Genomic DNA, 13,379 nt, shown 5'->3' with positions numbered 1-13,379 from the left:
TAGCAGAACACTGTCGCTAGGCAGCCGTTGGCATCTATTAGCCACCAAAGCTAACAGTTTAGTGACTAATGACCAAGTAACTTCATGCAGGAAATACAAATTACGAACATGGCCGATTCGCACGGGATTAAGATCACAGACGACCTCTGACATTATAACAGATTACCAGAGGTCCTCCTCTTCTCTCTCTTTTTCGGCCTCAAGCACATGTTTCCCTCCCATGTGAGCCTAAGGTTCTGCTAAAGGTTTCTTCCCGTTATTACGTCAATAACGATACAAAGACAGCCGTTAATATGCTAACTACACAGCTAGCTCACACTGACTGCTTGCAGACATCCACAGATCATGTGGTGAGATGATCTGATTTGTTGACGACGTTCCAGGTGGTTCTGTGTAACAAACCGTCAGGACTGTCATGAAAAGATGTTTTATTTCTGTATTTGAAAGGATGGTGAATGCTATAATTTGGTGTCAGGTCTGCATTTCTGTGCCGTGCATTGCCGCACAGCTCCTGTCAGGCGGTTTGGAGGGGCTGTGTAACCAGGTGATGGCGTGCTGTTGAGCGGTTGTGCTGTCAGTGTGCGTTTGTTTTGCCCGTCGGTTCGCGTTAGCGCGGCTGTCGCGTCCGTCGCTGGCATCTCTTCGGGGCAGCCGCCAAGACGCCCGTTTTAATTTCTCATTCTTCTCCTGTTAGACCAGGAATACCAGAGGCTGAAAGTGGGGATGGAGTCGTTGTTGGCGTCAAATGATGAAAAGGTGAATAATTTACCGGTTTGAAAGTTGCTTTTCTTTTTGTCTACGCTTGACTTACCCTTAATGTTTTATTTTTGATGACAGGATCGTCGTATAGAGGAGTTGACCATCCTCCTCGGCCAATACAGAAAGATGAGGGAGGTCATGGCGCTCACTCAGGGTAAGAATAACCTCCTCATCATATAATACGAGCTCCCTTCTCTTGTCTTATCTCTGGTTTCTGTTGGTTTCTACCAGGGAGTAGTGAGGAGGAGCTGAGTGGCAGTTTAAAGCTCAGAGCCATCACACATAAAGCTCACTCTGACATGCTGAGATCAGAGGTAAGACCACACAGTTCATCAACACAGTCAGGTCCATATACGTTTGGACATTTTGTTAAAAGTTATCGTTCTATAATGAATATGAGGTTGAGGGCCTGACTTTTGAGGTTGTTTGAGGGTCCTTGTCTTTCGCGTTCAGGTTTTTTTTAGACGTATTCTTAATGAAAACCACTTTCTTCTAAACCTAAATGCAATTTAAAATGTGTGCTGAAGTTGCCAAATATGTGTTCTCGCCCTAAAAAGGAACATACGGCAAAAAAACAAAAACAGAACAAGGACCCTGAACTCACCGGTGTGATTTGTTTTTGTAAAAAATGTACCAAAAGGTTGATTTGTCCAACTCATAGTCTGTATAAATACGGACGGCAGAACTGCTCCTCTAAAGTGAAGCCAAAGCAAGTAGAGCTCCCCCTGGTGTCTGGCTGCAGTATAGGTCATAAGCTCCACCCCCTCCATGTTAGTGGGAGGGACTTGGGCCGAACTAAAACACTAAAATACACGTCAAATTTTTTTTTTTCAAGGATGGTTTCTGTTGTTTCAGGTAGTTAGTATAATGTTGATGCGTATGATGTTTCGTTTTAGTTAACACTCTAGAAAAAGGATGTGACATAACGGCGACCACAGGTTGCTATGCCAACCACTCCGTAAAGTGGTACCGCGGGGCCATGAGAGTTGTGAAAAAGAATTTAAAAAACAACTACAGTGTATAATCCAACATTTTCTTGTAACTGGTGGAGGCAGAGCAGAGCGTAGTTTTAATTAAATGAAAACGCGAGTGAGTCTGGAGGAAGTGTGGGCGGGGCATCGCTATCACAGCTCAGCGTGGCTCTAAACTTGCAAGATGGCGCCGCCCGTATCCCCAGGAAAATAGTGTAAGTTTGGCCAATGCAAGGAAGTGGAGACACGTACTCCATATTTATATACAGTCTATGCTTTTTTTGGTCTGGAGTCTCTCTGTTGGGAACGGATTCTGCAGAAGAGTAGCCACTGAAAATAGAGCACTGTGCATACAAATGGTTGTAATTCCTTCACCTCTCCTCCAATTTGGATGTTAATACCCTCAAATTAAAGTTAAGATTCCTCACCTTAAACCCTAAGATGACTGAAAACACGTGTCCAAACGTACACAGACCGTTAACTGTTACTCTTCTCCTTCACACGTGGTCACTGATGTCTTTTCTTTGTGCGTAGTTGTCATCCAGAGGATCTTCTCCACTGATGCTCTCCTCGTCTCCTTACCAGAGAGAACTGGATTCTTGGTATGAACACTGTCAGCTGACACACACCTGCACACACGTTCACGCCTTGATATTAATTCTGTCTGACATTTATTCTAGCTTCCATACCTCTATGGACACGTCGCTGCTCTCCGCTGCTGATACAAGTTTCCTTAACGGATCATGGTGAGTTCTGGACGGGCCGGGTCAGCCATCGGCTTAGTCAGACGACACGATGACGGATCTTTTTCTTTTCTTTTCATTTCAGGCATCAGCGCAGGTTGATGTCCAGCAGTCTGGAGGAGCTGCAGAGTGGATCTTTACAAAAGGTCTGCCACTAAATTATAACAATAATAATAAGAAGAAGGATAATAATAAATCAACTAAATCGCACGTTGTCTAATTTGACCTTTTACCTGATCTGCTTCTAATTCTGACCAGAAAGTGAACTAACTGTTCTCTCTAACTAAACAGTGGTGCTCTTTTTAATCTGATTGCTAACCTTCTAATTCTGGGTCTTTCGTCTCTCTCTCCTCTGTGTGTGTGTGTCGGCTGTAGGCTGTAGAGTTCCAACCGGTTGAAAGTGAATCAGACGTAGGGGCGGAGGTACTGATCTGATAAACATGCACGAAGACCTACACACTGCATATTTATACATCACAGATCATTACAGGGAGTAGGGACGCATGTGAAGATGCATTTTAATACCAGGTGTGAACACAGGAATTTAGAGCCTGTGATCATTGGATGGCCCAGGACGGATGTTAATGCAAGGTCTGAACGAGACCTGCTTGTTCCCAGTTTTCCGTCTAAATAAATAAATAAAAACCTCCTTCCATAGACATACACTGCCTGGCCAAAAAAAAAGGGTCCGCCTTTAGCCACCAGATCTACTTTCATCCAGTGTTGCATTAATTTTCATCAAGATCTTGTATTGATGATGGGAGAGTCTGACCACTGCACAAAGCCTTCTCCAGCACATCCCAAAGATTCTCAATGGGGTTAAGGTCTGGACTCTGTGGTGGCCAATCCATGTGTGAAGATGATGTCTCATGCTCCCTGAACCACTCTTTCACAATCTGAGCCCCATGAATCCTGACATTGTCATCTTGGAATATGATCCATTGATGGAATAACCTGGTCATTCAGTATATTCAGGTAGTCAGCTGACCTCATTCTTTGGACACATAATGTTGCTGAACCTAGACCTTAGCAACTGCAGCAACCCCAGATCATAGCACTGCCCCCACAGGCTTGTACAGTAGACACTAGGCATGATGGGTGCATCACTTCATCTGCCTCTCTTCTTACCCTGATGCCCCCATCACTCTGGAACAGGGTAAATCTGGACTCATCAGACCACATGACCTTCTTCCATTGCTCCAGAGTCCAATCTTTATGCTCCCTAGCAGATTGAAGCCTTTTTTTCCAGTTAGCCTCACTGATTAGTGGTTTTCTTAAGGCTACACAGCTGTTCAGTCCCAATCCCTTGAGTTCCCTTCACACTGTACGTGTGGAAATGTTCTTACTTTCACTATTAAACATAGCCCTGAGTTCTACTGTTGTTTTTCTTCCATTTGATTTCACCAAACGTTTAAGTGATCAGTGATCACCATCAATCAGGATTTTTCTCCGACCACATTTCTTCCTGGAAGACGATGGTTCTCCACTATCCTTCCAGTTTTTAATAATGCGTTGGACAGTTCTTAACCCAGTTTTAGTAGTTTCTACAATCTCCTTAGATGTTTTCTCTGCTTGATGCATGCCAATGATTTGACCCTTCTCAAACAGACTAACATCTTCTCCACGACCACAGGATGTGTCTTTAGACATGGTTGTTGAAGAAATGAGAAGCTACTCATTGCATCATTTACGGTTAAATAACTTGTTGTCAGCTGAAAGATAATCACCCATGCAGTAATTATCCAAAAGGAGGCTCCTACCTATTTGCTTAGTTAAATCCAGGTGGAGACTTTTTTGTTTTTGGCCATCCAGTGTATAATCTCGCTGCAAACACACACACACTAAAGGGCCAGGACCCACCTGAAGTGGCTGTCGGTAGTGCTCTGCATCATAGCTGCCTCCCAGCTCTTCCTCTCTGCTGGCCTTTCTCCAGTTATTCTCTCAGAGCCACTTTGACGCTGCTCACATTCTGACACCATCAGACATTCAGAGGACGCTCAGTTATGCAACAGAGCAGGAGGGAAAAATCACATCGCGACCCCGCTGTTATCTAATGAAAGACTTAAGAGCACATGTAAAGAGTTTTAAAGCTGGCATCAGTCAACGTGTAACACACATCACAGTGAGTTATTAGAAATCCGGTGCCAACGTGTTTTTTTCCGTTTTTCCGTTCTCTGCAGAATGAGCTCATGGAGCTGAACAAGTACAAGACTCTGCCGGGAAAACTGAGCAAGAAGAACGAGCAGAGGGCCGAGATGAACGGCGACACGGACGGAGAGTATTCGTCTCCGGTCCGACTCTCTCCCGTCCACAGCCACGACCAGGACTACAGCCTGAGTGAGTCTCTAACAATAAAAATAACAAAGACACTTGGATATTATAAGGAAGTAGAGAAGTTCAGTATTTGTGTCGTTAAATAAAACAAGGAAGGTGTCGTGACAGGAGTCTGCATGACCTCATACTGCATGGGTTCACTTTATATTTGGTTAGATAAGAACATTAACACAGCTGACAGCTTTGGTTATTAATTATTAATCATTATTATTAATTACTAGACTGTCTCTTGGCTGTGAGCGGTGAGTTCCTGGAGTCTTATTTGACCAGACACCTGAGGTCACTCTGCACAGAGCCTCTGCTATCGGTCCACACCTGTTTCTTGTCTTTGTGCTAAGCTAAGCTAAGCTAAGAGGCTACTGGCATTTCATACATCTTAGACGTATAGAGAGTGGTATATAAGAAAGCAAATGAGCACATTTCCCTAAATGTTTAACTTGTCCTTGGAGCAGGAAATAAAAATGAACACTAACTCTTTGTCGACTAACTTCTCTAACTCCATGTGCTTCTTTTTCATCTTCTTCTCCTCTTCCTCCTCCTGTCTGCTTTGCTGTCTTCTCTGTCTTTGTGTTGTGCTGCAGTCCGCTGCAGGAGTGCCAGCGCTCCGGCTTTAGGTACTGTATGCTCACACTGAAAGAAGAAGAAGTAATGACTCATTCCGCTTTTGCTCTGACTCTCGCACAAACAAAACAAAACAAAACATTTCTCTCGTGTCACGGTAGAAACTCTGAGGGTGAGTAAGTGTTTTTTTCACTGAGGGATCAGGCAGCTCCAGAGCCGGGATTACGAGGACTCCCTCGTGACTCAGAGAGCTGTCGAAGATAATGCTGCGCAGCTAACCAGCCTGTAAATATATATATGTCTGCCTACTCAGAGCTTAAAGCAGAGGGCGAGGAGTGCAAGCTTAAGGAAAGCAGTGTGCAGTTCAGCCAGCTAAGACATCCCAGAGTAAACAAACAAGGATGCAACCTGACATCCATCCCCCTCCCTCACCAAGCCTCAGCCGGCCTCACCAAGCCCCGCTCCTCTCTCTGACCAAGATGCCGCTGTAAAAGTAAACGAGAACGAAATTAAAAGGTCGCCCACTTCAAACACTCAAGGTGCCAACACATAGCGAAGTCCAGGGAAACAATCCTGAGCTACAAATGCTAAACACACACGCCATCTGTAGTTTCGTGTAATCAAGCAGACTTCATCTCGTTTCTGGCCCTCCAGGCTCTCGTACATTCGCGTGCATCTGCTTTATCTCAAAATGCACACAGTGTTTTTTATTTATTTATTTTTATTTGTGTGGGACTAACGTTGGCTCCTGCTTCCTCTCCTCTCTCCTCGCTAACCTCCTCTGCCTCAGGATCTCCTGGAAAACACGACCTCTATGACGTCGGTGGGTATGGGCACGGTGGCTCTAGTGTGTAGTCGTTGGAGTCCTTGATAATAAAATGCGTCACCGTTTTAATTATTAGGCCCCTGACTACAGGCGTGTAGATGTTACACCCAAGTCGTCCAAGACACAAACTCAAAGCAGCTGCAGAGTTTGTTCTGGTTGTTGTGTCTTTTTCTTCTCTATATTGTCTTTTATTGTCTCTTCTTAGTCACTGGTCATCTGTTTTAATCTCTCTTTGTCTTTTTTGGCGTCCCTTTGCCGTCGCCTCGCATCTCTTTGTAGTCGTTTTGCTTCTTTTTGCACAGCTTTGTGGTCATTTTGCTTTTCTACGTGGCCATTCCTCCTTTCTCCGGTTGTTTTCAATTAGTTTGTTGTATTTGTGTCTCCCCTCAGTCATTTTACATGAATTTTTTATATTTTTTAAATAGTTTTAGTTGATTTTCCTATGTTTCTCAGTAATTTTGCATCCCATAGTTCAGTAGTTGTGAATTTTGCTTTTATATGTGGTTGTTTTTTTCCTTCCTGTGGCGTTTTGAGTCTTTTTACAGTCTCCTGGTGTCTTTTTTATTTCTCTTTGAGGTAGTCTTAAATCTCTTTTGTTGTATTTGTGTCTTTTCAATCATTTTGCACGCATTTCAAGTATTTTTAAAGTCATCCTAATATGTGCCTCGGTGGACGTTTTTTGCCTCTTTGGCATCTTTTTGCATTAGTTGTTTTGTCTTTGTGGTTGTGTTTGACGTTTTTCCTTTCCGTAGCTGTGTTGTGTCTCTTAGTGATTTGTTTTGTGTCTTGTTGTTGTCGCTTGGCGTCTTTTTTGTTTGTTTTTGAGGTTCTTTTCCATTAGTTTGTGGTATTTTTGTACGTTTACAGTCATTCTGCACGTCTTCAAAGTTGTGGATTCTGTCACGTTGAGTCACAACTCTGCAGTGCTTTGGCATAGTTTTGGATTTTTTGTGTCTTCGTGGTCATTTAGCTTCTCCACATGGTTGTTTTTCCTTTCTGTGACTTTTTGTGTCTCTTTTTAGTCTTTTTTTTGTTATTTTTGTGGACATTTTGCGTGTCTTTGCAGTCGTTTGGCTTCTTTTTTCAGTTGTTTTCGTGTGTCACTCTGGCCATTCTGCATTTATTTGTGACCATTTTGGGTTTGACGTCTGACGTTTCTTTAATCTCTTTGTTGTGCTCCGAATTATTTTGTGAGTTGTTTTTTTGTCCATTTGTGGTTGGTTTGAGGATCTTTGTGTCCATTAGACATTCGACAAATAGAGTATTCCTTCCACGGTAGCAGCTTTATAGTTAGAAGATATTTTAAAACATAAAATATCTGTAGGTTTAAAGAAAAGGAGCTGGAGAACATTACTCAGGTTTAACCACAAACGAAAATGCAGAAAGTTTCCAGGAAGCAGTTTATTAGTATTATCAACTCTGAATGAAACATGTCGATCAGTTTTCCAAACGGTGTCGTCTCCCATTAGCTTTATCTTGGATCACCTCCTAGTCAAAGATCAGCAGCTTCACTGATTCTGTCCTCGCTGTGTTTTTATCTAGGACACTCAGAGAAGCTGGATGAGTGCGTCCTATCAGACCAGTCCCCTCTGTCCTCTGGAGTGGACTCTGGACAACAGTCCCCCGTCTCGCCAGAGAACAGGAAGACTCACAGAGGCATTAAGAAACTCTGGGGGAAGTAAGTGTTGAAGATAAACACATTCTTCTCCCTAAAGCTAGGTTTTCCTTTCTCCTTGACGCTTGTTAATATTTATTCTGTTCCTCCCAGAATCCGTCGCAGTCAGTCGGGCAGTCCCGTCCAGGTTCATGACTCAGACCTGGGGGATTTCAAGAGAGGAGGCTTCAGAGCTACAGCCGGACCCCGACTGTCCCATTCAGGGAAAACACGGTACACCAATAAAACGTTTACTCTTATAATATATTTGTGCATGTGTGTTTCACTCCTTGACGTCTTTTTTTTCTTCTTTCCGCCGTGTCAGAGATTTAAAGATGCCATTTTCCAAGTGGAGCACAGAGCAGGTGTGTGACTGGCTTGAGGACATCGGACTCGGTCAGTACGGCATCCTGGCCCGCCACTGGGTCACCAGCGGTCAGACGCTGCTGTCGGCCACCCCGCAAGACCTGGAGAAGGTAGTCGTCACAAAACTTCACCTGACGACCCGCTCTCAGTTCTACCTGTCTGATCAGCGTGGCCGTCTGTCTGTCCGGCTGGTGTTTAGTAACGCCTGTCTCTGCTCTTCAGCCAGCTCTTTAGTTTCGCCTTCAACATTAAACACCTCACACCCACCGTCAACCTTTCTGTCTCTCTCATTAGCATCACTTTAATTAGATAATTCACACTAACCTTTTATTTCTCAGGTGGACCCACAACAAGATGAAACTTCTTTTTTTTTTTTGTTTCTGTCTTCCTCTCTGCAGGAGCTGGCGATGAAGAACCCGCTCCACAGGAAGAAGCTGCAGCTGTCCGTCAAGACGTTCAGCAGCAAACAGCCGGAGAAGTCTGCAGAGCTGGATTACGTCTGGGTCACTCGTACGTTCTAAGATCACTCTGACAGACAACTTCATCCCGAAAGTCATCTTTGAGAAAACCTGCTGTTATTTCTTGTTGCAGGCTGGCTCGACGACATCGGCCTTCCTCAGTACAAAGACCAGTTTAATGACGGAAGAGTGGACGGGCAGATGCTGCAGTACCTCACTGTGGTGAGTTGTTTAATGTTGTTTTTAACATGTGCATGGACTGTAGAAAAAAAAATGGACAACACGTCTTCACTTCCTCCCATTGGTCAAGCTCAGGCTAGAGTCCCAGGTGCGGCGCCATCTTGCGAATTTGGAGCCACGTTATCTTTTTAGGTTTTTGCGAGCTACTTTTACACTGACCATGTCAAAGTGATCTACCTACATATATAATATTAATTGTTGCTACAGTGTTAAAAGCTCTATCTATCGTTGTTTTTCTAAGAAGAACAATTGTTGCACTGCACTTTTAGAAAAATGGCACTGTCCCTTTAAAAAAGTTGTTTATGTTGTGCGTGGCTGTGGATATGTGCCGCTGAACTCAGGGCATGTTGCAGTAAAAAGTAAAAAAGAAAATTAGATGATAGACATCTAAACATCTTTTCAATGGCATGCAATCTACCCACACTACCCCAGTCGATCGCGATCGACGTATTGGGCACCCGTGGTCTAGAGGAAGCATGGGCGGGTCATCGATAATGTGGTTCCAAACTCACAAGATGGCGCCGGCCTTATGCCTGGGACTCTAGCCTCAGTTTGACCAATGGGAGGAAGTGGAGACGCGTTGTCTACCCCGCGACTACCCCGGTCGATCGCGATCGACGTATTGGGCACCGCTGCTCTAGACTCAAGCACCGTTATGGATTTAGACTTTGTAAATGCTAACTACCGATTGCCAACTTTTGCCCCACAGAGCTAACGTTGAAGTGTTGCTTTAGCTAGCTAGTTAATTACATTAATTCACAGATAATCTCGCAAAACAAAAGTTTAAAACTGCAAAGATCCCTCAGGTCCTTGAAGTCGGTTAGCGTTCTTACGGGACCGCTTCGCGTAGCGCTTGTCAATGGCAGCTGTCAGTCATCATGATGTCATATCCTGTTTCTATAACATCAAATAGCTAAAACGAAACTTGAACATGCATCAGTATTATACTTTAGTGTTTTAGTTTGGCCCAAGTCCCGCCCACTAACATGGAGGGGGTGGAGCTTATGACCTATACTGCAGCCAGCCACCAGGGGGAGCTCTACTCTAAAGGCTTCACTTTTTACAGTCTATGGTTCATGTAGAATAAAATCAATCAATCATCACTTTTATTCAGCTCCTCAGGATTAAAAGTAATCTACTCAAATATTTTTACATTCTCCCTTTCTCTGTTGGCGCTCATCTTCCTTCTCTCCGTCTCAGAACGACTTGTTATTCCTCAAAGTGACCAGCCAGCTGCACCACCTCAGCATCAAGTGCGCCATTCATGTTCTCCACGTCAACAAGTTCAACCCTAACTGCCTCAAGCGCAGGCCCGGCAATGAGGTACAGTCGGCTTTAATTCATTTTTGCACGTTAATTATTGTCTGATTGTATTTTTCTGTGTCGGTGACAGACGCAATATCTCGAGGGAATTTCTTAAAATTTGGAACAACCGTCCACTTGGACTGACTGTGAAGATTCTTAGTGAACCGGGTTGTGGTTTACATGAAAACAAAGCTAAAACAAATTCAAGTGGACATGTTTTTTTTGAAGATCATCCACATAGTTTCTCCAGTTTTAAGAGTTTTAGTTTAGGGTTTAGTTTTGGTTTTTGTAAGGAACATCTGTGAGTTTTGCACACTGGAGACTCACATGACGATAGTCTGCTATAAACAGAGACTCATGCATCAGCTATGTCTTGAATTGTTGTTTGTATCATGAATAGATGCTGCATGTATACCGACTTTGCATTAAGTTGTGTACCTACACTTCATTGTTTTCCTGTGTGTTTCAGAGCCAGTTCACTCCCAGTGAGGTGGTCCAGTGGTCCAACCACAGAGTCATGGAGTGGCTGAGATCTGTGGATCTGGCAGAGTACGCACCGAACCTGAGGGGCAGCGGCGTCCACGGAGGGCTTTTAGTGAGTTTCATATAATCAGTTTGTGGAACGAAAAAGTCAAAAATAAAAGCACCTTAACGCTATCTCTGGTCTTGTAGATGCTGGAGCCTCGGTTCAACTCCGACTCGATGGCCATGCTGCTCAACATTCCTCCCCAGAAAACGCTGCTGAGGCGCCATCTAAACACCAACTTCAACAACCTGGTGGGCGCTCAGGCTCAGCAGGAGAAGAGGGAGTACACGGAGGCGCCGGGGTACACTCCGCTCAGCATCACAGCTAAAGTCAAGGTGAGAGAATAAAAAGAAAAAAGAGGGACTATTATACATGTGCGAGAAGCAACGCTGCATTATGAGAACACACACACACACACACACACACACACACACACACACAGAGATAACTCGTCCTTTCTTCCTGCGTGATGTGTGAGAGAAAGCACCTTAATCCGTGGCGAGGCCTCGGTGCGTCAGCTCGGTTTAATCTCTGAGCCGTTCGGTGAGTTTAAGCCGGTGAGAGCGGAGTAAACCCTGGACTGCTCTGCTCCTCCTCACAGCGTTAAGACTCAGCTCTAAGTCTCTCTGTGCTCTGCTGGAGAAAAAAATAATAATGGAATCCGCACTTTAAACACAATTCACTCTCGCATTTCACCCATTTGTGACCTTGGGCACTGAGATCTTAAATTTCTTACCCAGTGCTGCGAATATTTACTTGGAAGGAAATAAGATGCTAAATAGACGGCGGATCCTACGTGATATCCTGTAGCCCCTTTGTGATCATATCACGGTGGCTTTTTGTCAGCAAGTGAAGGCTTAGAGGACACATTTATAGAAGCAGCAGTCTGCCGCTGCCTCGCATCGCTTTGTACTCACAAGCACCAAAAGCAGACGAAGTGTAGAAACTAGAAAACATCATATACACACATGACGTTTGGAGGCTGAATTATTACATCTACTGAATATTTTAACATCCATCCGGGACTGGAGACCCTTTTTAATGCTGTTCTGTACATTTTCTATAAGAGAAAATGGTGCAGCCCACTGTAGAGCCAATTTGTATTCTGACAAAACATTGGTGACTTGACTCACGGATGCTCAGATCATGCATATGTTGATTTATAAATTCACCTGGAATTTTCTTTTAAAGCCAGGAGTGCTTTCGTCTTCGTGTGTGTACACAGTGCACATATGAAGGTTTTTGAGTCCTTGATTATTTTCTATATTTCTGCATAAAAATGACTCAAAATTTCTGTTGATTTTCACACAAGTCCTAAAGGTAGACAAAGAGAATCCAATTTGTTCGTATCAGTGAGCTGCAAAAGTAAGTGAAACCTTGCTTTCAGTATCCCTGTGCAGTAATAACAGCAACTAAACATTTCTGGTAACTGCTGACCAGTCGTCTACAACGACTTGGAGGAATTTTAGCCCATTCCTCAGAACAGAACCACTTCAGTTCTGAGATGTTGGTGGGTTTCCTCACATCAACTTCCCAGATGCAGCAAAACAAGTCAAAACAAAGATCTTTGGTCCCAAATGTCCTTGTTTGGTCTTGTTTTGCTGCATCTGGACCAGGGCGTCTTGCCATCATTAACAGACCAATGACTTCAGGATTCTACCATAAAGAAAATGTCAGGACATCTGTCCATGAGCTGAATGTGAAGAGAAACTGGGTCATGCAGCAAGACAGCGAGAACCAAGAACACAAGTGGTTCTACAAAAGAACGGTTAAAGAAGAACAAGATGAATGTTTAGGAACGGCCAAGTCAGAGTCCTGACCTTAATCCAGTAGAAATGTTGTGGAAGGACCTGAAGCAAGCAGTTGATGTGAGGAAACCCACCAACATCTCAGAACTGAAGTGGTTCTGTTCTGAGGAATGGGCTAAAATTCCTCCAAGCTGCTGTAGACCACTGATCAGCAGTTACCAGAAATGTTTAGTTGATGTTATTGCTGCACAGGGAGGTCACAGCAGATACTGGAAACAAGGGTTCACTGACTTTTGCAACTTGCAGATATGTACAAATCACTAATTTATGCATTTAATAAATATATGCACAAGTATAAGATTTCATGTTTAACTGGGATACATCAATCTATATATTATTCTATACACTATTATATACTATTACTGTTCCTCTACTGATTTCATTAGTTCAGTTATACTTCCGGTTGGTTGCCAAACTGCATTTTGTTGCTAAGTAGCTGTACTATATGCAACTACAATAAATCTAATCTCTAATCCTTTATTTCTCCGCAGCCGAAGAAGTTGGGCTTCTCTAACTTGACTCACCTCAGGAGGAGACGGCCGGATGAATCCACTGACTACGTCTGCCCCATCGAGTCGTCCTCGTCTCAGTCAGGACAGTCTGCGGCGAACGGGGTGCATGTGCGTCCCTACGCCGGCTTCAGAGGCCTGAGCCCCATCCTGGACCGAGAACCCGACCGCTCCAGGGACCAGGTGGGCCCCGAGGACAGCAGAGCTGACCCATCTCCATGACAACAACTGTGACGACAACAACAACAACAACATGGACGACTATGTTGTCACGCTTGCCATCAGCCAATCACCTATCTCTGCTACAACTCTGCTTCCT

The 13,379-nt window shown here is 44.0% G+C and overlaps 1 protein-coding gene across 1 annotated transcript in view; it reads left to right on the top strand.

Annotated features, from left to right (window-relative positions):
• Positions 1–13,379, top strand: part of ppfibp2b (PPFIA binding protein 2b) — a 91,117-nt gene that overhangs the window by 74,075 nt on the left and 3,663 nt on the right. The window contains 18 exon segments of the mRNA XM_084554940.1: positions 695–756; positions 838–913; positions 991–1,073; positions 2,265–2,332; positions 2,411–2,476; positions 2,559–2,619; positions 2,849–2,896; positions 4,654–4,810; positions 6,159–6,191; positions 7,737–7,872; positions 7,963–8,082; positions 8,174–8,324; positions 8,613–8,724; positions 8,806–8,894; positions 10,113–10,235; positions 10,687–10,812; positions 10,890–11,078; positions 13,043–13,243. Of these exon segments, the coding sequence (XP_084411066.1) occupies positions 695–756; positions 838–913; positions 991–1,073; positions 2,265–2,332; positions 2,411–2,476; positions 2,559–2,619; positions 2,849–2,896; positions 4,654–4,810; positions 6,159–6,191; positions 7,737–7,872; positions 7,963–8,082; positions 8,174–8,324; positions 8,613–8,724; positions 8,806–8,894; positions 10,113–10,235; positions 10,687–10,812; positions 10,890–11,078; positions 13,043–13,243 (1,901 nt within the window).

The sequence above is a fragment of the Chelon labrosus genome, assembly GCF_963514085.1.
Source record: "Chelon labrosus genome assembly, chromosome: 11".
NCBI lineage: Eukaryota > Metazoa > Chordata > Actinopteri > Mugiliformes > Mugilidae > Chelon > Chelon labrosus.
The sequence above is the reverse complement of the archived record's forward strand: the minus strand, read 5'-3'. Positions and strand labels throughout refer to the sequence as shown.